General features: G+C 44.5%; 1 protein-coding gene across 1 annotated transcript in view; it reads right to left on the bottom strand.

The window, feature by feature from the left end:
* Nucleotides 1-2,328: 2,328 nt before the first annotated feature.
* Nucleotides 2,329-26,833, bottom strand: part of LOC146813670 (solute carrier family 22 member 7-like) — a 255,518-nt gene continuing 231,013 nt past the window's right edge. Inside the window, exon 9 of the mRNA XM_085609483.1 lies at nt 2,329-2,669. Coding sequence (XP_085465609.1) covers nt 2,597-2,669 — 73 coding nt within the window. The 3' untranslated portion in view covers nt 2,329-2,596. The remainder of the gene's footprint in view (nt 2,670-26,833) is intronic.

The following is a 26,833-nucleotide window of genomic DNA, read 5'->3' as shown; positions in this document are numbered from 1 at the left end:
TGCCCATCTGGGTTCCCCCAGCCCTGTCACTCACACCAGCCAGACATCAGATACACATCACGCAGAGGCGGGCTGAATGTTTAGGCAAGCAAAGGCCAGCTTTCTAAAAGCGGCATTTGCAAACGCGGAATATTAAAATAAACCTTGCGAAAAGATGTACCTTATTATTCCGAGTTCAGGCATACTAAACTCGATCTTCTACCATGTTCCCTGGGTCGGTTAGGATCATAGGATGTAACAATCCTAGCCGCCCATGCTGGCCTATGAGAACAGGGTAGCCTTACAGTAGTGAACAACAAGATGGCGGTAATTCACTACTAGGACATGCCACGCATCCAGGCTTGTCCTACCTTATGCTTACAACGCACCCTGCCCGTGGGCCTACCAGAGGGGTGACTAACATGAAGTTAAGGGAAGGTTTAGGGGCCGGCAAGTGTGGGCACTTGCCAGTCAGCATGTCAGTACCAGACTGCACGCAGGTTCTGCAATGGCAGACCTTGACATAATTTACAGGCCGCTACTGTGGGTGGCACAACCAGTGCTGCAAGCCCACCAGCGGTGTTTGCATTTACATGCCCTGGCGCTCCTGGCGCACTTTACTGGGGTCTGACAGTAAACCAAACAACCCAATCATGGAATCCAACCAACATATATAATTTACATAGGGAGCACTTGCGCCGCGACACTGGTTGGCAGTGGCACAGCGCGCTGAGCGGCCAGCACCATAAAAACACATGAGGCACAGCGACAAAAAGAGGAAGGGAGACTCACGCCAAGGTGCCAGGTCTAACAACCAGGTTACCTTATTACATTTAATACAAGCTAACTTTGGATTGGGATCAGACAGAGCAATGCGGTTTACCCTCAAAGTAGCTGTAATTTAAAATGTATGGTAAAGTCGGATTTCTGGGTCATAATTCTGAAAATGCTACTTTAAGAAAGTTAGCAATTTCTTATCCCAACCATCTGGGCCTTCTGCCAGTGTCGTGGTTCACATGACTGTTAATAGCTCTGCTGTTTGGGTTTGTGTATTGCTTCCAGACAGTAACACAAAGGGGGCTTAGGTATGGACCAAATGGGCCAGCCTGACAGGATGACTGCGAAGGAGTTGTACCCAGCCCCACTTAGGCTTCAAATGACATTGCCTCCTGCACACATAAAGGGACCTGACACCAGGCCTCCCTGCCTTTTGTCACTTTCAAACAGTTTGGAGCTTTGACAGGGAAAGTGGAAGAACTTTACAGAACCAGATGTGGGGGGTACGACAAGGAGCCTCAACACACAACGGTGAGCACAGTCATCAGCAATATGTTGAACATGACCACACAAGTCAACGCTGTCACTGCATCCTGCTTCCACCCTGAAGATGATGAGGAAGATCACTAGAATAACTGTCACTCACGCCATAGTCACCAGCGAGTTGGAATGAGGGAAAACCCTCCGGGCTGAGATCACACATGGTGAGAAAATAAAAACCTATGGGTTTAGGCCCAGATCTCTGTACTGGGGTGAATGTTTAACATTGTTGCATTTGTCACCACAAGTGGGATGGGTATGCCCAGACGAGAGTCCTGTGCTCTCCATGCCAATGGATTCAAGCTTCCCTGGCTGATGAGGTGATTCCCTGAAACCGGTCCCAGGATGCTTGTTTCTGGTCCAGGGAGGACCTGGCCTGGCAGTTCGGGCTGGACTGTTCCCATAGGGAGCAGGGTCACAGCTGATTTGCATATGGCTGGGAATAAACTGGAAAGGCATAGTGAGCAAAGAAAATGCTGGATTTAGGCCCAGATCTCTGTACTGGGGGTGAATGTTTAATATTGTTCAGCATTCTGTCCATCAATTGTTCTCTTTGCATTCCTTGTTTAGCTGGCACTACTCAGTCCCACCTCCAGGGAGGAATTTCGTTGTGTGAGAAACCTGCAGGAAGATTTTAGCCATCAGCAGCAAAAACTGCCTTGCATGGCAATGTTTCTGGTGGGTATGTAATCTTCGTGCAGTTCCTCACCACTCGACCTCCTCCCATGAGGATTTGGCACCAGTGTTGTTGTGGATGGAGCTATATGGTGCTACCTAGCGGTTCTGAGAAGCTACTGTTGGGGAAAAGATTTTTTTGGACCACTCTGAAGCCTGGAAGGATAATTCTTAAGGTGAAAAATGTGGGAAGGTTGTATCTCCAGTAGAAATACTATTAACACAGGTAACTTAATGTCTGTGCTTTGGTAGTTGCCTCACACTTTAGCACCTAGAAAGGATTACAACCCTCTGGGACACTAGAACCTTTTAGATAAACATTGTGTACAGATGGAGCCTTCATCACTGGTGGTTCAATAAGCCGCTGTCTGACCCAGTATTAAGAATGAGCCCCCTTTCCCTCTAGGGCTGTGCACTGGATGAGCATATAGGCTAAACAGAGCACTGTGTAGTGTGGCTACAGGGTAGGGTTGAATAAAAAAGCTTTACTTTTTTAGTTACATATTAGGGTGTCAGTCGATATGGGCTGGTGCAGTTCTTGAAGTACTGTGATCTGTGGAATACGTGTCCCCATGATTGTCCCTGCGTCCTTGGAGTCCCTCTCAGCCCAGGACCATCGGTGTCGTTAGATCTTGTCCAGAACCTTCAGTGGTACCAGCTCCTTCGGATCATCGTCGGGCAAGCTGGATCCCGGTCTGCTGTAGAAATAAATGATTGTAGAAACAAATCAGAGACCGCAATCAACCTTCTTGTTCAGCATCTGTGTTTGTGTCAGCAGGCATCACTGTCTGATTACTGGAAGCAACTGATGATACATCCTGTCTTCCTATGTTCACATATGCAGAGTATAAGGATTTTATTAAAGCATTTTTGGGGGAAAATCCCAATTACGTTTACCAATAAAACACAACATACAATAAATGAAATAATTGAAATTCAACACCCTACGATACAATCTCGATTAAAAACCTAGTTGCAGGACATCTTTCATCACAGAATTTAAAATGGAATAGTCCCTTCTGTATATCCCAGCAGCCTGACTAAAATGTCCGATCACTTCCACCATGTCATTGCCTCAGCCAGGGATTGAAGAGCTCAACTAACCATTGGAAAAGAATTCCTGCTAAAGCATGATAAAATTTCCTTTCCTCTGAAAATTCCACATTAAAAGGGAAGTTGTGAATGCAGGGGCATAATGCAAGCCCCTGTGGGGCGATGGGGCAATCCTCTGCCCCCCAGTTCTATCAAGGGGGCCCCGTTTCCCCTAAGGTCAATGAGTTTCTGTGACCTCTGGGAGCCTCTTCACATTCTGCAGCGGTGCCCATCGTTTTATGTTATGCCTATGTGCACATGCGTTGTGCAGTTACGCTGCTGTGTGCATGCGTTGTGCCGTTACACTGCTGTGCGCATGCGTTGTGCCGTTACACTGCTGTGTGCATGCGTTGTGCCGTTACGCTGCTGTGCGCATGCGTTGTGCCGTTACACTGCTGTGCGCATGTTTCGTGCCTGGGGAGGTGGGATTCTGATTGTGGAGCACACAAGCACAGGCCTTGTTAGGTTTATTACTCTTTTTCAGTGACTCCTGAACTCTAATAGCTCATCTTTGTGAAACCAAACTCTTATCAAGACTCCACATAGTTGGCTCAAGGCCAACAGGTAAGTACACCTGAGGGGAGAAAGATGCATAGCTACTTGTTAAAAAAATTCTCAAATCTGCAATTGGTCTGATTTGTTGACCTCCTCACTGGAAAGCCAAACAAATAGTCCATAACTGGGATTTATCACTTGTGCACAGGTGCTTCAAAAGAAAAGTGGCGTCGTAATCCACACAACACACCGCACACAATGTTAGTGCCTAACAAAATAAATGATTCCATCTGTAACAAAACTGGTGTTGATGTAAAGTGCTCTAATACCTGATATCTTCGGGCCTAGTTTGCGCTATATAAAAATCTAAAAAAAAATGTTGTGTAAAGTGTGACACAAAGTTAATATTAACTTTGATTTGATAACATCTAATGGCTGCCATGTGCACGAGTCATAATGAAGGATGATTGGGTTGCAAAGTAGTCCAAAAGTATCAGACAGATTGACATTTTGACACAAGTGTAAGATGATAAGTGGCACCTGGGGGTGAGGAGCCATTCTGGGAGGAGAAGGTTCTGCTGCATAGGAATGCCAGAGCAGACTCCCGGTGCAGCAGCGGAGAACATGGCGGCAGTCGGCTGACTCGCTGCGGGGCTCCGCGACCAAGCTCCCGTTGTTCGGCACCGATCCCCTGCAACTCGAAGCAATGAATAACTTAGGGACCTGAGATTCTCCCCGTACCTTGAAAGGATCCCTTTAGTCCGGGCTTTGTGGCTTTTTAATCGAGAACGAACAAAACCGAAGGGAAAAGGAAAACGGCGTTTTTTTTTTTTTTTTTTTTCTCTCTCGGACATACGCGGCAGCTTGCTAGTTTGTTTATCCTCAATGACGGGAACCCTGGGCATCGAATCAGGCGGTTTCAGCAGCGGAGGCAGAGGCGGCTGGAAGGTTGTACGCCCTATTGGCCCTATTGACCCTGAATCAAGCCTGCAGGACGAAGGAACACATTACGGAGTACCGGCCGGTCTCTGGCTTTGGTCTGTTGCCGCCCTGGAGCTGCGACGTGGGAGAAAGGCACGCTGTCGAGCCTTCACTGTTTGTAATGTGCTAGTCAACTCCCAAGCAGCTAATCTTGGGCTTGATCCACGGTGTGCGGTGGAAGGTCAAGAGGCAGGTCAAGAGGCAGATCAGTGCCCTATGGGCACAAAGCAAGCGGAAATTTGCTTAGAGGAACCTTCGGAGAAGTCAGAGGAGGAGGGTTCGCAGCCGCATTTAAGGCCCCTCAAACCCAAAAACAAAGGCAAAGGCAAAGGGGGTCGTAGAAAAGCCAGAGGCTCGGAGAGGGAGCCCACTTGTCATACTCCGCCCGAGGTAACCCAGGTCAGGCTGGTGGGAGGCCTTCTTAAAGGTAAGAAAGCCTCTTCTTACTTGTCTACAGAAGTGAAAGCAAAGGGCATAAGTGCAAACGGAGCCAGACGTAAGGTGAGAATTAAAAGGGATTTGAGTACAGAGTTGGGCAGTAAAATAACACCGTCCCTGCGTTCTTACTTCAAAGCAATACCCCAGGTACTTTGTTTACAAGACGCTCAAGACATGTCTGCCTCTCTGTCAATTCCAGACTCAGGGGAGGGGAGAATGCCTGTTTCCATTGTTCCCATCATTCCGGATGTTATAGATCCGCATTTCTCAGCTGTGAATTGTACTTCTGCCCCCTCCTCTGCTCCCTCTCCTGTCCCCTGTTCTGCCCCTTGCCCCCCCATAGGAGGCGACTCGGGGGCACTGCCTGCCTCTGTGAACCTCTCTCCTACGGGGGAGTTAGTTATATCTAGGGGCGATCCCTTGCCCGGAGGTATGCCTGCGCCGTTAACATATGAATGTCAGGGAGGCGGTGCAGAGCTGGAGCCTGCTGTCACAATTGGAGCAGGGTTGGGTGTTCCCCCACATTTTGCTCAACAACAAGCCTCCGCTTCTTACCATGAGATTGAGGGTTCAGTTTCCGCTGCCTCCCTACTAGCAATGTTTTCTTCCCTCTCTCAAGATATCAAAAAGGGTTTTGAAGAATCCTCCGCTAACCAGATGGACATCCGCACCTATTGTGAGTCCCTGGATAAAAAGATCGATGGTTTAACTTCCAGGACTGGAGAGTTAGAAGACACAGTCACTGTGTTGTCCACGCACCTCGATAAGGCTGAGGAGGAAATTGTCAAGCTGCGGAAGGTCGACCAGACCCTTTTAGACAGGATGGAACTTTTAGAGAACAATGCCAGGAGATCTAATATCCGTATACTCAATGTACCAGAGGGCTCTGAGGGTTCGGATGTTAAAACTTATGTGGTACAGCTATTGAAGGAGTCGCTGGCTCTGGATCAGTCAGCAGAAGAACTGGCCGCTGACATTCAAAGGGTCCATAGGGACCCGTTTAGGCGCAACCAGCAAAGGGCTAAGCCTCGCAAAATCCTCGTCAACTTCCACACCTATGCCCTTAAAGAGCAAATCCTTAACTTAGCCTTGAAGCAAAAATCTCTGCCTGGGAAGGGATTCACTTTCCTTATTAGGTCAGATTTATCCAGGGCCACGTTAGAAAAACAGTGGGAGTTTGGAAGGCGGCTTGAGGCTTTCAAAAAGTTGGGAGCTACTGCCCAGTTGGTTTTCCCTGCTGTCTTGAGGGTGATGTTTAACAACAAAATGTCTAATATAAGTACAGTGCAAGCAGCTGATGAGCTCCTCTTAGAGCTAGGCAATAAGACAACGGGTTAAGTTAGAGTTGAGGAAGGATTTGATATTTTGAAGGCTAGGTTCACCCATTTGAATGTTGTTATTTGATAAGGGGAGTTAAATGATAAGGAAGGAAGGAGGGAAGGAAGGAAGGGAAAAAAAAAAGAAAAAAAAATTTTTATACTGTTATAATTAAAAAAAAAAAAAAAAAGAAAAAAAGGATGAAAAAAAAACAACATTTAAATAATAAAAAATAAAAAAAAGAGGGTTGAGAAGAAATTTCTCTGTGTATTCTCCCAACTACTTTCCTATCCACCTTCCGCTTATATAAATGGTTACTTCAAAATCTTTTCAAACTTTTTCTTCTTGATTGTAACTTAGTTCAGGGGTGCGTGTGAAACAAGGGAGCTTGTGTTGGGGGTGCCATCTGCTGGATTTAATCCGGTTAGATACACCACGGGTTCTCCGGGGGGGGTGGAGGGGGTGTGGGGTTGGGGGTTGGGAGGGTCACGGGGTAAAATGATTAAAAATTTCCTCTTGTGCCATCTTACTGTTCTATTATCTTTTGCTTTGGATATGAAAATTTTAGATATGTTGTTGTCTGCTATAAAGTTAGCTCAGATAAATGTGGGCACTTACGCGAGGTTTTGTACTTTTAGGGTCAGCTATCTAACATCATGGCTTTGGCTAATTTAAAGATATTATCGTGGAATGTAAATGGTCTACGTACTAAACCCAGGGCTAGGAAACTATTGCAATATCTTAGAGACTCAGAGGCACAGGTCATTTTATTACAGGAGACGCACTTGACTCAGGATGAAATGGACGCAGTAGTCAAAAGTAATAAGTGGATCGACTTTGCAATTTCTACTTCCCAGTCTTTGACTTGTAGAGGAGTATCGATTATTTTTAAAAAGTATCTTAGAGCTAGGGTATTGGATTTCAAAGTCGATCCTGCAGGCAGGTGGGTAATTGCAGCACTCTCCATCTTGGGTACCCAGATAACTCTGGTGGGGTATTACGGTCCCAATCAGGACGACCCGTCTTCATTAGAGATAATTTTATCTCATCTTTTGACTTTTCCAGAACCTGTAGTTTTTGCGGGTGACTTTAATATTGTCCTGAACCCCTCCCTGGACAAATCTTGCAATAGTCGATCGCTAACTTCATCTAAATCAAGGTCTGTTTTGTTAAACGCTATGAAGCAGTTTGGATATGTAGATATTTGGAGGTTAAGGGCAGGGGAAAAACAGGGTGTCTCCTACAGAAATCACAAGTATAACCATCAATCTAGAATTGATTTCATACTAATTAGCCATTCTTTAGTAGATCTTGTTAAAGATATTAAATACCTTCCAATCCACCTGTCAGACCATTCGGCCATAGCTTTGGATCTTACATCACTATTGAGGGCGCCGGTGAGGAGTTGGTCCTTCGATCGCTCCTTACTCTCCCACTCAGAAGACGTTCTCTATTTAAGGTCTGAAGTGAGCCTCTTCTTAAGGGTAAATATTGACTCGGCAGACATTGGAATTGTATGGGACTCTCTGAAAGCATTTCTGAGAGGGCTTATTACAAATAAAGCGGCTTTCAGGAGTAAGGAATATAGGGAGGCCGTTATGTCAGCCGAAGCAAATATTGTTAAGATCCAGACCCAACTAGACGAAGGGAATAATTATAATACAGCAGCGGTCCGTTCTTCTCTGTCTGAGAGTTTACTCTCCTCAAAGGGCCACCTAGCTTCGATTTTAAATCAGAGGGTTCAAGAAAGGTGGGAGGCTAGCAAGCTTGCACACTTTCAATATGGAGAAGGAGCGGGGAAACTATTGGCCTGGAAAACCAAAACTGACCAAGTACGGAATAACATCGAGGCGATTAGAGTCAATGGTTCTCCGCTCTCCCGCGATGATGACATTAGATCTGCCTTTAGAGACTTTTTTCAAATTATTTATCGTGAAGATAAAAATATTAGTTTAAATACCATCAATTCCTGGCTTAGCAAGATCACTCTTCCAGCACTTTCTGCTGAGCAGAGCGAAACATTAGAATGTGAAATCTCGGAGGAGGAAGTCATCAAAGCCCTGCATGATGCCAAAAAGGGGAAGGCGTCTGGTACAGATGGCCTCCCGGCCGAAATATATAAGGTGCTTGAGCGGGAACTTGCCTCTTTTCTGGTTCAACTATTTAATAACATCCTATTGGCTGGCGGGTCCCCTCCTAAGTCCTGGGACAGTGCGTCTATCACTGTAATTTTAAAACCGGGGAAACCATCAACGGCATGTAGCTCATATAGGCCTATTTCCATTCTGAATTCAGATTACAAACTATTTGCTTCAATTTTGGCAAATAGGCTAGCTCTTGTTGCACCCAAAATATTACATTCCGATCAGAAAGGGTTTGTCAGGGGGCGCCAGTTATATGAACTAACGTATGACCTAATTGGGGCAATAGATCTTGCAGTTCTGGAGTCGTCCCCCTTGGCGGTCCTCACCCTGGATGCTGCCAAGGCCTTCGACAGAGTGAATTGGTCGTATCTGTCGGAGGCCCTGGCGAAGTTTGGAGTGGGACCAGTGTTTCGGCGGACAATTGCCCTTTTATATCGGAACCCAAGTGCTCGTGTATTGGTGAACGGAGGTTTGTCCGATCCCTTTAACATCTCGAGAGGCACTAGGCAGGGCTGCCCTCTCTCTCCGCTCCTATTTGACCTTTATGTCGAACCGTTTGCACAAACTCTGAGGGATAATGTTAACATCAAGGAGTTTGCGTGTAGGGGCTGGGAGAGAAAAGTGGCCCTATATGCGGACGACATCATTATTTATACCTCCGATCCCCATATGGCGCTTTCAGAAATACTCAAGCTAGCCTCAGCCTTTGGAGAAGTATCAGGATATGAGATCAATACCACCAAAACTGAGATGATGACTTGGGGTGTGGATCAGTGCACGAGCATTGCCGGTATTCAACCAGGAAAGAAGTTAAGATATCTGGGCCTTGACATTGTTGAGGATTTAGACCAGATTGTCAAGACCAACTTTTTAAAGATCGTCAAAGACTGTCGAAAGTTACTTCAGTCCTGGTCTTGTCTCCCTCTGTCGTTACTGGGGCGGTCAAATCTGGTCAAGATGACGGTTCTGCCAAAGTTCTCCTTTTTATTTAGTACTATTCCCCTGTACTTTGATCCAATTCCTATTAAAGCATTCCAGGCCGAGATCAATACATTTATTTGGAATAAACATCTTCCAAGAATCTCGTGGAAAAAGATAAGGAGGCGTAGGGAAAAGGGGGGCTTTGCTGCTCCGGACATCCAGTTGTATGCATGGGCGTTCCAGCTTTCCCATGCCAGAATGCTGTTAAAAAAGCCATCAGAGTCTGGTGTAGGAATATTATATGCGACCCTGCTAGATGGAGAGGGGGTTAGTCAGTCCGGATTCCTCTTGAAATTTGGAGATCCGAAATACTTCAAAAAGATCAGGCTGAAGATCCTACTGGGGATGGCAAGGACTTGGGTCCAGGTCCTAAAAGCCACCAAAATAGGGTACTATAGTAGTAGGACTCCCTTATGGGATCTCCCCGATCCCCCGGCCTGGTTGTGTGATCTGCTTGCACTACCCATTAGAGAGGCAGGGTTGGAGTGTTGGGGAGACCTATTTGTTGAGGGTGAATTGCTTTCTTGGGATTGTCTGAGGGAGAGGATTGGTTCTGGCCTATCTAGGCTAAAATATCTGCAAATGGCCAGTTGGTATAGATCTTATATAACACAGCCCTCTCAGAAAAGCAAGCCCCCATTAGGCGGCTATAGCACTTTCATAAATTTGTTGATCGACAAACCCCCGGCCAGGAAAGAGATCTCTTTATGGTACAATTTGATTTTGGAGGAGTTAGACGGGGAATTCCAGCTACCTGAGGAGCTTTGGGGGTCAGATATAAGTAGTACCAGTCTGCAAGAGGTATGGGGGAAATCATGTAGAATGTTGTGGGATGTCGTGAAGCCGGCATGGTTGCGCAGGAACCACCTCTATACTATCCACAGAGCGTACTATTCTCCCCTTCGCCTGTCCAAATTTACTCAAGGGAACACGGTGAAGTGTGCTAGATGTGGTCTCCTGGCTGCCTCGGACATCCACATGTTCTATGAGTGTCCATCTTTGTTGCAGTTCTGGGAATCTATTTGTAAGATTCTGTCAATGTCTGTCGATTTCAACATTGTATTGGATTCTCAGTTAGTGATCTTTGGAATCCTAGAGGGGGTTTCCAGTATGGCGAAAAAGCTTGTCTTCTATGCAATATTGCTTGCTAGAAGGGAGATATGTAAGAAGTGGAAGGACTGTTCACCTCCCTCAGTCATAGAATGGTTTGCTTCCACCCTGCAAGTCTCCAAGCTCGATTTGGTCAGAATAGGGAATCCTGAGAAAAGGTCTTTTTGGAACCTCCTAAGATGGGATCATTGAGAGTCTGGGTTTTTTTTTTTTTTTTTTTCTTTCCCCAGGTCCAATGATTAAGCCATCTATACTCTGTCTGGGTATGTGTATTGCCTGGACAGTCTCGTTCAGCATTTTGGTGGATCTTCAAAATCCTCTATAAGGTTATGCTATGTCGATCGTGGGAATGTCAAGCTATACTGCTACGGGACGAGGCTCTCGTTCACCGTTTGGTCCCCTCCAGTCGCCGACTGAGCTAGCATTTTGTTTGCTAACCTACCGATCACGCATATAGAACCTTGGTGGCGCATGAGGACAAAAAAAAAAAAAAAAAAAAACAAGTGTAATATGATTGAAAGGCTCTTCATCAGGACAGGAAATAATAATGCAGTCTCCAGCTTCGTGGTAAGAAACGCCACAAAATCGAAGGGATGTAGTGTGAAATACATGTGTTTCCTTAATATGAGAACCTTCAATTTACTGAACTATTCTATGAGCCTAATTTGGTCAAAAAATTCCCGATCCTCATGCTTGCCAGCTACAAATGCAGTCCTGATGAGGAGGCTTCTATTTTAACAAGAAAGGGTAATACAACGTGGCCGGCATGAGAAATATTTACTGTGCTATTTCGAGAAAGCCTGATAGCTGAGGTAAAAGAGGATGAGGGAAGCTCTTGGTTGAAGAGTTCCCATTGTTACTGACCTTGATGTCTGCAAAGACTAAGGAGAGGTTTCATTTTTGCCCCAAAACATCATGAAAGTTGGTAATATCGTCTGACTTGGAAACTCGAGGGTGAATAGGACAATATGGTGTAACGATCATCTGAACGAGAAGGTGGATCCAGATTCCTCAAAGGAGTATGAGGCACTTGACATCCACACCGGGAGACAGACTAGGAGTCCATGACAATTTCCTTATGAGAGACATTGAAGCTTGCCTAGAACCTATTTTAAGAGGACGATACAAGGAAAGAGGTTGTACTGGTGTTCACAAAGGATCTTCTGCTCGGATGACAAATTGAGGAGGTCCTAGAGGCTGTGGAGATCAGTCAGAAGCTGACGGCCATAATCCTTCAATCAATCATAGGCATTTGTATAGCGCACTGCTCATCCGGAGGGTCTCAAGGTGCGGGGGGGGAACGCTACTGCTCAAACAGCCAGGTCTTGAGTTGCTTCCTGAAGGCGAGATGGTCTTGCGTTGTCCGGAGGTGGATGGGGAGGGAGTTCCATGTCTTGGCTGCCAGGTAGGAGAAGGATCTTCCTCCGGCGGTGGCTCTGCGGATGCGGGGGACGGTGGCAAGAGCGAGGCTGGCGGAGCGGAGCTGGCGGGTGGGCTTGTGGAAGGTCAGGCGGCTGTTGAGGAACTTGGGGCCCAGGTTGTGGAGGGCCTTGTGTGCGTGGGTGAGGAGTCGAAACGTGATTCTTTTGTTGACGGGGAGCCAGTGCAGGTCTCTCAGGTGTCGGGAGATGTGGCTGTGTCGGGGGATGTCCAGGATGAGTCGTGCTGAGGATCCGTTGGAGTTTCTTCTGGAGTTTGGCGGCAGTGCCGGTGTAGAGGGCGTTCCCGTAGTCCAGCCGACTGGTGACGAGGGCCTGGGTGACCGTCTTCTTGGTCTCGGTGGGGATCCACCGGCAGATCTTTCGAAGCATGCGCAGGGTGTTGAAGCATGAAGACGAGACGGCGTTGACTTGTCTAGTCATCGAGAGGGAGGAGTCCAGGATGAAGCCTAGGTTGCGTGCGCAGTCCGTTGGCTTGGGGGTGGCTCCCAGGGCGGGGGGCCACCAGGAGTCGTCCCAGGCGGAGGGTGATGATCCCAGGATGAGGACCTCCGTCTTGTCTGAGTTCAGTTTCAGGCGGCTGTTCTTCATCCATTCGGCGACGTCTTTCATCCCTTCGTGTAGGCTGGCTCTGGCGGCGTCCGGGTCGCTGGTGAGGGAGAGGATCAGCTGGGTGTCGTCGGCGTAGGTGATGATCTTGAGGTTGTGTTGACATGCGATGGTTGCGAGGGGGCTCATGTAGACGTTGAAGAGGGTGGGGCTGAGCGATGACCCTTGTGGAACGCCGCAGATGACTTCGGTGGCCGCTGACCGGAACGGGGGGAGGCGGACTCTCTGGGTTCTTCCGGCGAGGAATGAGGTGATCCACTCCAGGGCCTTCTCCTGGATGCTGGTGTTGTTCAGGCGCTGTACCAGGGTGCGGTGGCAGACAGTGTTGAACGCTGCGGAGAGGTCCAGGAGGATGAGGGCCGCAGTTTCCCCGTTGTCCATTAGGGATCTGATGTCGTCTGTGGCTGCGATGAGGGCGGTCTCCGTGCTGTGGTTGGCTGTGGTTGGCTCGGAAGCCGGATTGCGAGTGGTCGAGGGATCCGTTGGTCTCGAGGAACGCGGCTAGCTGTCTGTTGACGGTCTTCTCGATGACTTTGGCAGGAAACGGGAGGAGCGAGATGGGGCGGTAGTTCTTGAGGTCGGAGGGGTCTGCAGTTGGTTTCTTCAGCAGGGCACTGATCTCGGCGTGTTTCCAGCACTCCGGGAAGGTGGCGGTGTTGAAGGAGGCGTTGATGATGTCGCGGAGGTGGGGTGCGATGATGTGGTCGGCCGTGGTGTGGGCAGGGGTCCGTAGGGGATCCGGAGTGGATAGTGTTCATTGTGCGTGTTGTGTCTTCGGTGCTGACTGGGGTCCAGGTGCGGAGGGTGGCGGTGGGGGGCATCGGTTCGGTGGTGGGGTTCGTGGTTGGTGGGCCAAAGCTGTTGTGAATGTTGGCGATCTTGTCGTGGAAGAAGGCTGCGAGGGAGTCGCAGAGGTCTTGCGAGGGAGTGATGTCATTGTTTCCGGCGTCGGGTTTGGAGAGCTCTTTGACGATGCTGAAGAGTTCCTTGCTGTTGTGGGTGTTGTTGTCCAGTCGTTCCTTGAAGGCTGTCTTCTTTGTGGCGCGGATCAGTTGGTGGTGTTTGCGGGTGGCGTGTTTGAGGGCCGTCATGTTGTCTGTGGTCTGGTTGGTGCGCCAGGTGTTCTCCAGGGAGCGGCAGTTCTTCTTGGAGGTGATGAGCTCGTCGGTGAACCAGGAGGCTTTCTTGCTGCCGCGTCTGCTGGGGGGGTTCTTCTTCAGTGGTGCGAGGGCGTCTGCGCAGTTGGTGATCCACTGTGTGAGGTTGTTGGCAGCTTCGTTGGGGTCCGTTGAGCTGGTGGGGGGGTTCTGGCTGAGGAAGGTGGTAAGCTGGTCGCCGGTGATCTTGTTCCAGCTCCTGCGGGGGGCTTGTTGAGGGTGGTGGTGGGTCGTCGTTTTACTGAAGCTGAAATCCTTAATGTCTTTATATGTGTAAAAGCCACTTCTGCAGAAATACTGGTTGACCTGTTTTTTTTCTTTTGCCTTCAAGTCTTCCATTGTTCCACAAAGCCTGATGCCTTACTTATCCTCAGGAACATTTTTGGAAGAAGAGGATGGTAAACAAACCGCACACACTGGTATGGGTCGGAGTCAGCATTGTTTCTTCCACTGGTTGGGCATGCCACAAAAAGTGATGACTTTATAGGAAAAGTCCCATTAAAAAGAATCTTCACCTGGAAGGTGGTTGCACCCAACTCTCCATCAACTACATCAACAAAATCAACACCATCTACTACAACTGTGCCCTCCAAACAGACCCGTAGCAGTATGCACATGATTAAGTGCAAGAATCTGGATTTAAGCACTCTGCCCGGTAATCAGCCTGGCAACCAGTCGATTTCCACTCAAAGACTTCGCAATAAGCCAGGTGTGGAGAAAACAACAGGTAATTCACGCGTTTTACAGAATGCACAACAAAGAATGGATCTGAAAGTGCAGAATGTGTTAGCTCAGCTGTAAAAAGAGCACAGACCTTTGAGGCACAGGAGGCTCCGCCTGGAAATCGGATCAGCGGTAATCAACATACCATGACAGAACATACTAGAACACAGGGTCTTCTGAGACAAGAGCTGAAGATGCAAACATTATTTTGGAAGTAGTGGCCCCCCAGAAATAGTCTATGGTGAAATCATTCTCTACTCCTACCTGTTGCAAGCAGTACTCCCTGTTCTCCAAGTCTCATTTTAGAATCACAGCCACCTCTACTCAGCCCTCAGATTCATCGCTAATGCAGGTCATCCTGTCACCTCCACCTTCTCCCGCGCTGCAGGTAGACGAGACGGAAGAGCTAGTACCTCACGCTCCATCGTTAGGCGCAGCCACAAATAGTAATGGGGCAGTCTTTCAGGTTTCGGAGAATGGGAAAGAATCAGATCCAACAGTGCAAAGTATGTTTGAATTAATTCTCTCCGACATAAAAGAGCTCCGGGCATCACAAGCGCAGGAAATTGCTTCACTGCATGCTAGGTTATCACAAATTGAGGACTCTATGGGTAAAATTCCAGAACGCCTAATTGAAGCAGAAGACCGCGTATCTAGTCTTGAAGACAAAACAATGACTTTTGAAAATGAAACGGCTCAATTTAAACAAAATACAAGGTTCTTGAGTCTAAATTGGAGGGCTTGGAAAACTACAACAGAAGATCTAATCTACGGTTAGTACGCGATCCAGAGGCAATCAAAGGAACTCCAGTGCGAGAATGGGTCGGTCGTTATTGAAGAAAGCATTCCCCGAATTAGAAGGCGATTTAACCATCACTAGAGCCCATAGAGTTCCTTTCCAATGCCCAATGAATGCAAAATACCCTTGCACTATCTTAATAAACTTTGCCAACTTCAGAGTAAAGGAGAAGATTCTTTCTAAGGCTATTGAGAAAAGAACCTTGTCAACACAAGAAGTGCCACATTTAAAAATCTTTTCAGACATGTCCTTTGTGGCAGCAAAGAGGCGCCGAGAATTTGTGAGAATGGTTGACTTTAAAATCAAAGGGAGCACAGGCAACCATTGTTCAGCAGTTGAAACTAAAGGTTTTGGCAAATGGCACATTTTATTTATTTTATTTGCTGGACAATGTGGTTACAGCACAAGAACTACTACAGCAGATTTTGAGTTCAGCCTAGTGTTATGAGAATGTATGTTATTCAACCAATGTTAGGCTTGGAGTATAAAGAAGTATAAGGCCTTTTTTTTCTTCCCCCTGATGTGGACATGATATTAATGATTCCACGTATGAGCAGTTAAGTTATCCAGTAGATGGAACGCACAGGAGGGGGGGTGCAGATACAAGACACCCAGAGTTCTCTATGGGGGCTGGGAGGACATGTGGGTCCCTCTCCCACATACAAGGGGCAGGGGCGGTTCTCCAAGGGGGAGTGAGGTTCACCGTCGAGTAGGGGAAGCATGAGGAAAAAAGGGGATAGAACTTCTAAATTTCAATGTGTCCACAATACAAATAAGTTCTATGAATGTAAAGAATAGGTTAGGGTGTCAGGTATTATTGCAACATCATTATGCACTTTATACGCTAATTGCACCGCACTGTCACTTTATTTGGTCTATATACACAGACACCTTCAACTAGATAAGCCTCTTTGTACTGTCTTGTGTCTTAGTTGCCTCTTAGTTGGCCCTAGATCCACAGACACTTTCTCCAAGGGCTGCTATGCTCCTGATAAAGTTTTATAGGACAAAACGGACTTCAACTCTTTGGGAGTTTATATTAATGTCCAATTCAGCTAAGCACTTTATTTCCACTGTCACTTTATATATCTCTTACCCACAGATTCTGTTTTTAGTTAAACTTTGTGTTGTCAGGCGAAAGTTGTCTAAGGAGAGTAAGCGGCAAGAATATTTTATTTCTTCAGGTATCTCTAGCGACTGTTATTATAGTTTTGTATGTGTATCCTATTTTATCTTTACCATGTTAATCAACATTTTACTATGCTTGAAAAGGTTGTTTTTTTTTTTAAAGAAAAAACCCATAGATAAATATGCAGCTACAAGCTTGGTTGAATACTTTTTGTTACCGCTGATGATGTCTTACCAACAGGCAGCTAAGGAATCTGTTAGAATTCTCTCTTTTAATGCTAATGGCTTGAATAAAAAAATTAAGGCTCGGGCTGTTGAAGAATGGATGAAAGGCAAATCCCCAGATATTAAATTGATACAGGAAACCCACTATGTTGCTAAGAGGAAACTCATTCAACATGTTCCAGCAGTGGGCAGGCAGTAGCCATCTTTCATCAGCATGTACGGCTCAAATAGGGGTAGCAATCTTTTTTTTTCACACATTCTTTCCTTTCCAGACTATATATTCCCAGATAAATAAAGAGGGCAGATGGGGATTAGTAAACAGTTCAATTAATAATACCAGGTTGACTATAGCCACGATCTACGCCCCAATAGAGGATAATCCTGCTTCTCTTTTGGATTTGCATCACGCACTGCTGCTACTTCCCGGAGTGGTCATTTTAGGAGGGGATTTCAATTATCTGCCGAATCCCGCTCTGGATTCATCTTCCGGGGTTCGAAAACAAAAAAAAAACATGTTCAGGAGCGGCATTAACTGAATGCATGGAAAATCTAAACCTAATAGACAGCTGGCGGGCAAGATTTCCAAAAAATAAGAGTATTCGTGCTTTCCAGCTAAATATAACTCGGCTGCCAGACTTGACTATTTTTTATACTCTAGGGGGTTAAATCTGGTTAATTGTACCTACATACAAAACAGCTTCTCAGACCATGCTTTAGTAAAACTTATCTGGAATCAGGAGCAACAAAAATACCTCTAAATGACATTAAATAGAATACAGTTAGAAGATGAAGATTGGTGCAAGGAAATCCAGAGGGAGATTGAAAGTTGTTTTCAGATAAATAGGGATAGGGCCTTGGTAGAGAATGTCTGGGAGGCTTTTAAAGCCACAATTCGTGGCGTTACATCATATAAACAGATCACAATTTGACGCACTCAAAATACAGCGAGTAAACACCTTGAAATCAAAGTTAAGCATACTAATGAGCAATATTTATGGGATAAAAACAGTAAGAATAAATCTGCTTTAGAGTCAGCTCGTCAGGACATGCAAGATAACTATTATACTAGCAACTCCGCCTATCTTCAGAGAGTTTATGAAGAGAGTGAATTTACCGGTAAATTCTTAGCTTGGCAAATAAAAGACAAACAGGCCCAGAACAGTCCACACGTTGAACAATAATATTACTAAAACCTGCATCACAAATGAAGAGCAAATTCAAAATGCGTTTTTAAAACACTATGAATCTATCTAATCAGTCAAGCAAAAGGTGGACAGTTTGAAATTAAATTATTTTTTTAATGGATTGCAAATTCCAAAATTACAGTCAAATCAAAGTACAAAACTAACTGCTACTGTTACATTACAAGAAATTGAAGCGGTTGTTCAATCTATGGCCAATGGTAAAGCATGTGGGGAAGACAACATTCCGATAGAATTTTTAAAAAGATTTTGTGCAAGCTTAAAACACGAATATGCCCTGCTAGCTAATCATATTTTACAGGGTGGAGAAATACCACCCTCTTTTCGAACTGCTGCGGTAGTCAGTTTTTTTAATATGAATAAAGATAAGGAAGATATAAATTCTTATAGACCTATCAGTCTGTTGAATACAGACTACAAAATCATAGCTAAATTATTAGCAAATAGAATGAGCAGCTGCGTAGGTTCAATTATTCACAAAGATCAATGCGGATTTGTCGCAGGCCGACAATTATCTTTTATTACTACTTTTTCAGTTGAGGTCCTGGACTATTTTACTCAAAATAAAATCCCAACTCAAATTATTCTATTAGACACCGAAAAGGCTTTTGACCTTGTGTGCTGGGGAGGCCTGTACTATATACTCGTTAAATTTGGATTTCCCTCTGAGCTGATTGCAGTAATTTCTATATTCTACGAGGGAGCTATGGCTCAAATAATCGTAAATGCCAATAAGGTTGCCAATTTGTAGTTAGAGGGAGGAGACAGGGCTGTCCTCTGTCTCCTCTGCTTTTTGCGTGCTTTATAGAGCCTCTTGCCATGGCCATTCACTCTATCAGCAGTTTAACATCTCCAATGCCAGATATGACTAACATCAAACTTTATGCTGATGATATTGCCCTCTTTCCAAAACCTAATATTGAAGTGCAAATCCAAATATTTAATTTATTTCAGGAATTTAAATCCGTTGGGGGATATAAAACCAATACATCTAAGGCAGAGATATTGCTCTGTAATTGTACGCCTGATTCCCTATTGACAGAACTGACTCCATTGGTCAATACTCGGCCTAAGAGGTACTTAGGCATAATGTAACGGAAAATGTCAATGATCTCCATTCCTTAAATTATATTCTTCTTTATAATAAGATAAAAGATAAACTGATCAAATGGAAAAATCTTCCAATAGCAATATTAGGCCGAGTAGCCATAATTCACATGTTTTTACCAATATGTAATTTTCTCTTCTCAGCTGTCCCCAATGGGGTTCAAATGAAATTTTTTAAAGAAGTCCAAGGACTGTTTTCCACTTTCATACGGGCAAATAAGGTTTCTAGGCTTTCAATAGATGCACATTTTAGACCGGTGACAGAAGGGGGGCTAGCTCTCCCTGACCTGAAAGAACATTACTTTGCGAACTTTGAACATACCATATACAGAACAATGAAGGTCTTAAATATTAATAGATACGATATTTAAAAGAAAAATCTAATTCACAAAGAATATTTAATCCAAGACAATTCGTTTAATAAGAACACCCAAAAAGGTCAGATACAAAACTCCACAATGGGAGTATTAAGCTAAAGAATCAGCTTTTTGGTCATCACATGATCCCCAATATAAATGGAGAAACTCTCCTCTCTGACGTACATATCGGTCAAGATCCATTGCTAGATCCAGTGATCATAGCTATCTGGAGAAGACGGGGCTTTTGTAAAATAGGATACTTTCTAATGGGGGACTGGAAAACCTGGACCGAAATAGAACCGTGCATGACACCTGGTGAAATAATCTTACAATGGTCCTACACCACGGTTAGAGGCTATTCGCAGGAGCTTAACCTTATACATATTACTGAGGCCAGTGAACTAGCAGGCCAACTATTAGATCCTAAATACTGTATATCAATAAGTGTCTGGGCCTCCCTCTTCCGAGCGGTAGGTAAATTATATCAGAAAGCACAGAGTAAATGGGAAACACAGAAAGGGCTACAGATCTCTACCACTGCTTGGAGTCAGATAAATAAGTTTAACGGGTCTTTGTAGAAAGCGGCCAATTTAAAACAAATGCATTAATACTAAGTGGCTGCTATATCGAACGCCAGATTTCCTGCCTAAAATAAACCCTCAAATCTTAGCGAACTGCTTTTGCTGCAATATGGAGGGAGGAGGGATTAGACAAATATTATCTGTGAGTGTTCGAAGCTAAATAGATTTTAGAAAACGATTAATCAGTACCACCTCAATATGTTGAAAGTACGGCAGGTGCTAGATTCCCAGATAATGGTTCTAGGATACTCTCCCGATTTAATAGCAACTACCCTGCAAAAAAACATATATATATATATATATTGGTTCTGGTAGCCCGGTCACTGATTCTTCAAAGGTGGAGGTCGAAGGACATCTTTTCTGAATGAAATGCAGGAATTATGGGACCCTGAACAAGAAACAAACAGTCAAGACAATGAATTATCTATCCCTGCACAAAATCCAACTGGCGAATTAGCAGGACATGACAAAAATATACAAATTCCACGCCCTCTGACACATTTCAAACCAAAGTCGACTTTTAACCCTGTGATGTTACGCGACTCGATTGACTTGTTTCACGATCAAGTAACAAATCAACTGAAAGATCTGAATATAAAAACACACAGAGAAAAGTACAATAAGGAACAACATGATTATAATACCTTAATGTTGAAACTTAAAGAGAACAATAAAAGTGTCATTTGTGCCTCTGACAAAGGTGGAAATATTGTGCTAATGTCCAAAGACAAATACTCCAAAGATGCCTACAAGCAATTTAATGATAGATCAGGCTACACTAAATACAGTGGATCTGAATTGAAAGCAATGTATGCAATCTTTTACAAAAAATTATCGTCATGGAAATCAAATAGCCTTATTTCAGGACAAGAATATAAATTCCTAAATCATTCAGTGGTACCCACAATTTATTTTTTACCTAAGCTTCACAAGGACTCTGAAAACCCGCCTGGCAGACCTATAATATCAGCAAGGAATGGGTGTCTTGAACATACATCGCAATATATATATTTCTTTTTACAAAATCTGGTCAAAGCTCTACCATCATATGTAAGAGACACCAGTGACTTCTTGTGAAAAATCAAGGATCTAGAATGGAAGAATGGCTATCATTTTATCGCACTTGACGTTGTTTCACTATATACAAGTATACAACATACTGATGGTCTGAGAGCACTTGATTTTTTCTTGGACAAAGCTTTGGGTACTACAAGTGAACACAAGAAAATTCTTCTAGAAATTATTGAATTTTGTCTTGAAAATAACGTATTCATGTTTAACAATTTACTCTATAGACAAACAAGGGGAGTTGCGATGGGGGCCAGCTTCTTTCCCAGCTATGCATGTTTGCATATGGGCTGGTGGGAGGAGCTGGTCCTCATGACGGAACACCGTGAGAAGGTAAATTCTCATGTCAAATTATGGCTGCGCTTTATCGATGATTTGTTTATTATATGGGATGGCAATAATGAGGAGGCTCAGGAATTTGTACGAGCTATCAATGTAAATGATTTGAATTTATGCTTTACTGCAGATATCAATAGTTCCACAGTGAGTTTTCTAGATACAGAGGTATTTGTAGAGGATAACAAAATAATTACTAAATTATTTCGTAAGAAAACTGCTGGAAACTCTACATTACACGCAAGTACTTCCCATGTGAGACATCTAATAAATAGTATCCGCTATGGTGAAATGCTTCGGCTGAGTCCATTCACAGTATGGAAAGTGACCTTATACAAGCACAAAATGAAAGTAAATTGAGGTTTAGAGAAAGGGGTTACTCAGAACCAACCATTGACGATGCAATCAATAAATCTATGCGCAGAAGTAGACATGAATTGCTCTTGGAGAAAAAGTATAGAACTGAAACCAATCATGACAGAGCATTAATACAAACTGATGATACAAAGGAAGAATTTAGAACCATAATACAACACAGCCAACAACGCAGAAAGATCGAATCTATAATATTTCGCAACTGGCTCAGGGTTCTCAGTGACCCAATAATTGGCTCTAAGTTACCTAAAAGACCATCCATAACTTACAGTAGGAGTCACTCTATGAGAGGCATGATTACAGGGAGAGAACATACATTTTATACTACTACCTTTAGTGAGAAAAAACACAAAACATCTAAATTACTTACATGTAAAACAGAGTTCGCAATTTATGTATTATCATGCCCGTGCTACCTACTTTATGTAGGAAGCCCCAAGCTTCAAGTACACAAACGAATCTTACAGCATTTAAGGGCAATAAATAATCAGGATAATACATATCCGGTGGCTCGTCATTTTAAAGCCAAGCATGAGTCAAGGAGTGGGGAGCTCAGGTATTTTGTCATAGATTCAATTCCAGCGAGTAGAAGAGGTGGTAACAGGGAACACAGGTTACGCCAGTTAGAAACAAGATATATTTTAGATCTCAAAACAAAACATCCGTCAGGTCTAAATGTGACAGAAGATCTTTTTACATGTCTATAGATTTCCTAGAAATTGTCGATTTATTGATAATTTAAAATTTACAGATTTCAGAACATCATGAATTTAATATTTTATGAGATTTTTTAAATTGTGAGTTTTAGGTGTATTTATGGATTATTTATTGACGTTTTAGTGGTTCTTTTATACGTATTTATTTATTACATATATGAATATCTAAGCAGATTTTTATCTATTTTGGATTGCATTTATGTTACTTATAAGATATTTTACTACATGTGTAATTATTTATTTATGTGGACAGGGACTAGAGAATGTTGTTGTGGTCTATATGTATATCTCACATTCCATTTTTTTAAAAATATATTCATAAAATATAAATATATTAAATACTGTAAATGACCCACAAAGATAAGGACAATAGGAAAGAACAAGAAAACATCATAGAGTCTGGTATTTAAACTGTTATTATGTTGTGTTGCATACAATTGGAATAGGCATTGAGTGAAAACTGCCATAGCAATCATGATTACCATTTACGTAAAGAAAAAGAGTAGAAAAAGAGAGAAAAAACAGAAAGAAATAGTTACTGGGGCTCCAGTAATGGATCTATACACAGGCATTCGATGCCGATGATATGATTCGTTTACATAATCTTTGGGAATTTTGACACCATATACGAATATAAAATAAGAAATTGGTCCTATGATTATTATTTGTAAATTTTAACAGCTTATTTTGCACTCATTCGGCACTTGCACTTTGAAAATGTCATGTTACTTCATTGCGGTTTGGCGCAACTATATGTATGCAAGCATGACTTTTGTCCTTTTAACAGATTTTAAAAAGGTTTTGTTGACATAATTGCCCTTTTAAATCATTTTAAGGAGTTGATGAAACATATAGCTTTATTTGTATTTCCATCCAAACAGGACTCCTGATATTTTAGCCTTGAGTCTGTTTTCTATGTTATTTAATGCTTGAATTACATGTGCCAATCGTTACGCTTGTTAAAATGCACAATATAAACGAATGGGAGATACCGTGCTGTGTCATGTGATCAAGGCCCACGAACGGGCTGAAACGCGTCATGGCGGCATTTTTGCACAATTAATAAATAAATGAATTTGCACTTAACTGTGGTCCGTTTTCTGCAACCACGATGTCCCTGCACCTCCACCTCGGCGAACAGAGACACCACGAATCCCAGAAATAAGGCTAGGATGGTAATTATTTAAAGAGTTGCAAAAATCTAATATATATATTTATTGGTTCTGGTAGCCCGGTCACTGATTCTTCAAAGGTGGAGGTCGAAGGACATCCCAACTTTTGAACAGCTGCTCCGTACACTAGATACGATTAAGGAGTGTGAAAGATAATATGCTCTAAGATCATGCTCCTTTAGGATGTTTAGGACTTTATGGGAGAATACGAGTTAAGACACAGTAGGTGGCTGTTAAGTTACTGGATTAGATGCACAATATATATAATATTCATGATTGTAAAATCAGATTGTACGATTTTTGTTCTGATGCACTATACAAATCGTGTTGCTTTTGCTGTATATGGTTTTATGTTTATGTTTAATCATGTGGAAAAGTAGGACGCTGTATTAATTTATTACTGCATTATTGTGTTAAGCATTGACAAACTATATCTAAATAAAAGGATTTAAAAAAACATGTAATATTGGAAATGTAAGCTGGTGACCCAGGTCTACCTTTAATCAATGCTGTAAATCGGTTCATACATTTGAAACAGACCAACATAAGAAATCATTGAAGTTAAAGGCACAGTTTGATAGTAGGGTGGTGTGGGTAAATATTAAAGGAAGCCTCACCTGTCCTGCTGGAGAATCTAAAACCAAGCATCATTACCACTGTAACACATGACAAGCATTGGAAAAGCCAATAGTTCTCACCCATGTGCGAGCTATTGGCTTTGGCAAGCGATTTGGGGTGGATAACGGGACGATTAAAAGGAGTGATGCAAGATTGTGTGCTTTTTATGGGGAATACATCCACACGCTGAGCAATTTTAGTGACTCAACCCCCAGAATAGAGGATAACATGATTATACTGGTACAAAAGTGAGTAAAACTCGCTGATTAGAGACAACACAGCATGTCCGCAGACCTAGGGGTAATGACAATACACTAGGGGCCATATTCACAAGGAGACAACTCCGATTTATCTCCACCTTAACGCAACAAAAGTGGAGATAGATTTAACACTCCATTCACAAGCAGGTGCAAACTGCAGACAACGCCAGTATTCCCGCGACAACTGCCCCAAAATCTAACACCACGGCTAACTCTAATGAGATGCAGAGTAGGCGTTCCCGTGCAAAAACACACAAAATAACAACAACACCACTTTCACAATGAACTGACAGAACTGCGAAGCAAACCAAATACAGGAGATAAGTCGCGATGGCCGCAGGTATTTAACACCTGCCTCATCCAGGTGTAAAGACAGACGACTCCCTGCAGTAGGCAACAGATCCTCGCACACAGCCACACCTGAAGAACAAACAATGTAATGGAGCTCCTCATCATGCAGCTCGGAGCCCCAACAGGGCCATAACACCTCCCGCCACCACCCCCAGGACCACCACCACCCCCAGGACTCAGACCCCACCCCCCCCGGACCATCACAGAGGCAGCGTAGAGTAAGACAGATCACCTCCCGAAAATGCACCACTCTCACAAACTTAACGCCCGCGGAAGTCATTGCCCACTACAGGCTCAAAAGGAAAACCATTCTCTGCATCCTGACCCACATCGCCCACAGGCTGACAGTCCCAACACAGCGGAGAACCAACATCCCACCTCAGACAAAGCTGCTGGCTGTGCTGCACCTGTTGGCCTCTGGGACATTCCAACCAACAGCTGCCAGAGTCGAAGGAGTCTCACAGCCAGCCCTATCAAAGTTCATCACACCTGTCCTGGATTCCATCCTCAGCTTCATACCTCAGTACCTTCACTTTCCCAACACTGCGCAGGAACAGCTGGAGACAAAGGAAGGTTTCTATGCCATAGCCTGATTCCCGGCCGTGTTGGGGGCAATTGACTGCACACATGTTCCACTTGTGCTCCTGCGGACACTGCACACCACTACAGCAACAGAAAGCACACGCATTCCATCAAAGTGCAGGCAATAGTGGACCACCGGGGACTCTTCACCAATGTCGTCACCAACTAACCAGGCAGTGTGCACGATTCCTTCATCTTCCGACAGTCCATCATCAACCAGCACTTCCAGGATGGCACATATGGAACGGGACTGCTCGTTGGTAAGTACCAAATCAACACACCACACATCCCACATCCACCAACGCACAAAGCACATCTGTGGGGATGCACACGTGACCAAGCCACATTCGACAAGTCAGACTACACGACCACCTACCAGACACGACTACACCAATCCATGGCCATCCTGAGCTACACCTGCACCCAAAACAGACATTTCATGGCACCACAGGCACACAACGGCTGGACGTGTGGAGATGCGGAATACAGCCATGACACATGTGAAGCACTGCTCTGCCCTCATGACCCTGCCCCATTCTCCCGCAGGTCAGCGTCCCGTGGCGGTGGGCCCGTGTCAGCCGCTGGGCATCCGGGGCCACTGGCCCTGTGCGACTCGAGTCATCCCCCCCTTGTGGTTCTGACATTGCATGTCTGAGTGCCTGATGACTGTTGGTGTTGTTGCCAGCACCAGCTACTCTCTGAGGGCTGGCTTACACTCACCCCACACACAGCCAGCACAGGCGTCACTGTATTGGTGGGCCTGCCATCACATCCTGCCAAAACAAGTATTGACTCTTTTCTCCGTGCACTGTCACAGGTGATCAAGGATATGCACTCTGCCCTTGGATGATGACACCCCTCTGGTACCCGAACACACCCGTCCAGAGGCAGTACAATGCAGCCCACATATGCACCAGGGGTATCGTTAAGTGCACATTTGGCGTGTTGAAGTCACGTTTCAGGTGCCTGGACGGCACAGGCGGAAAACACCTGTGCAGCCCGGACATCGTGTGCAAGATGATCGTTGCATGTGTGTTGCACAACATCTGTGTTCACACCAGGGCCCCATCGATCCCAGTTCCAGAGGTGCCGGACGATGATGATGGTGATGGGGCTGGCGGCCCACATCCCACTACAGCTGCGGCAGGAATGGCCTGTAGGAACTACATCGTTGACACCTACTTCTCATGAGCACGTCACATTGTGTCCATCCGTGGCAATCATGGGACAGTAGTAGATGTCCAATTGCACTGCATGTGTGAATAAAACATATTTGCAGGTTACAGGTTGGAATTGTGCATTGTCATGTTACATATCCCTGAGGTTACAGATGTGATTTGCCTGGTTGTGCACAGTTGCCGATCCAGTTGTGTCCTGTGTTCTGTTTTGGAGGGGTTGCTGTTTATACCGGGATGTTGCCAATGTCGAGGTGCACTTCTGCTTATGTGCGTATGCTGCACGGTGGGTGTGTCACTCCTGCGGCTCTGATTTGTCTAC

This window comes from Triturus cristatus, chromosome 6, assembly GCF_964204655.1.
Source record: "Triturus cristatus chromosome 6, aTriCri1.1, whole genome shotgun sequence".
Taxonomy (NCBI): Eukaryota; Metazoa; Chordata; class Amphibia; order Caudata; family Salamandridae; genus Triturus; species Triturus cristatus.
Note: the sequence above shows the minus strand (reverse complement) of the source record. Positions and strands in the feature narration are given on the sequence as shown.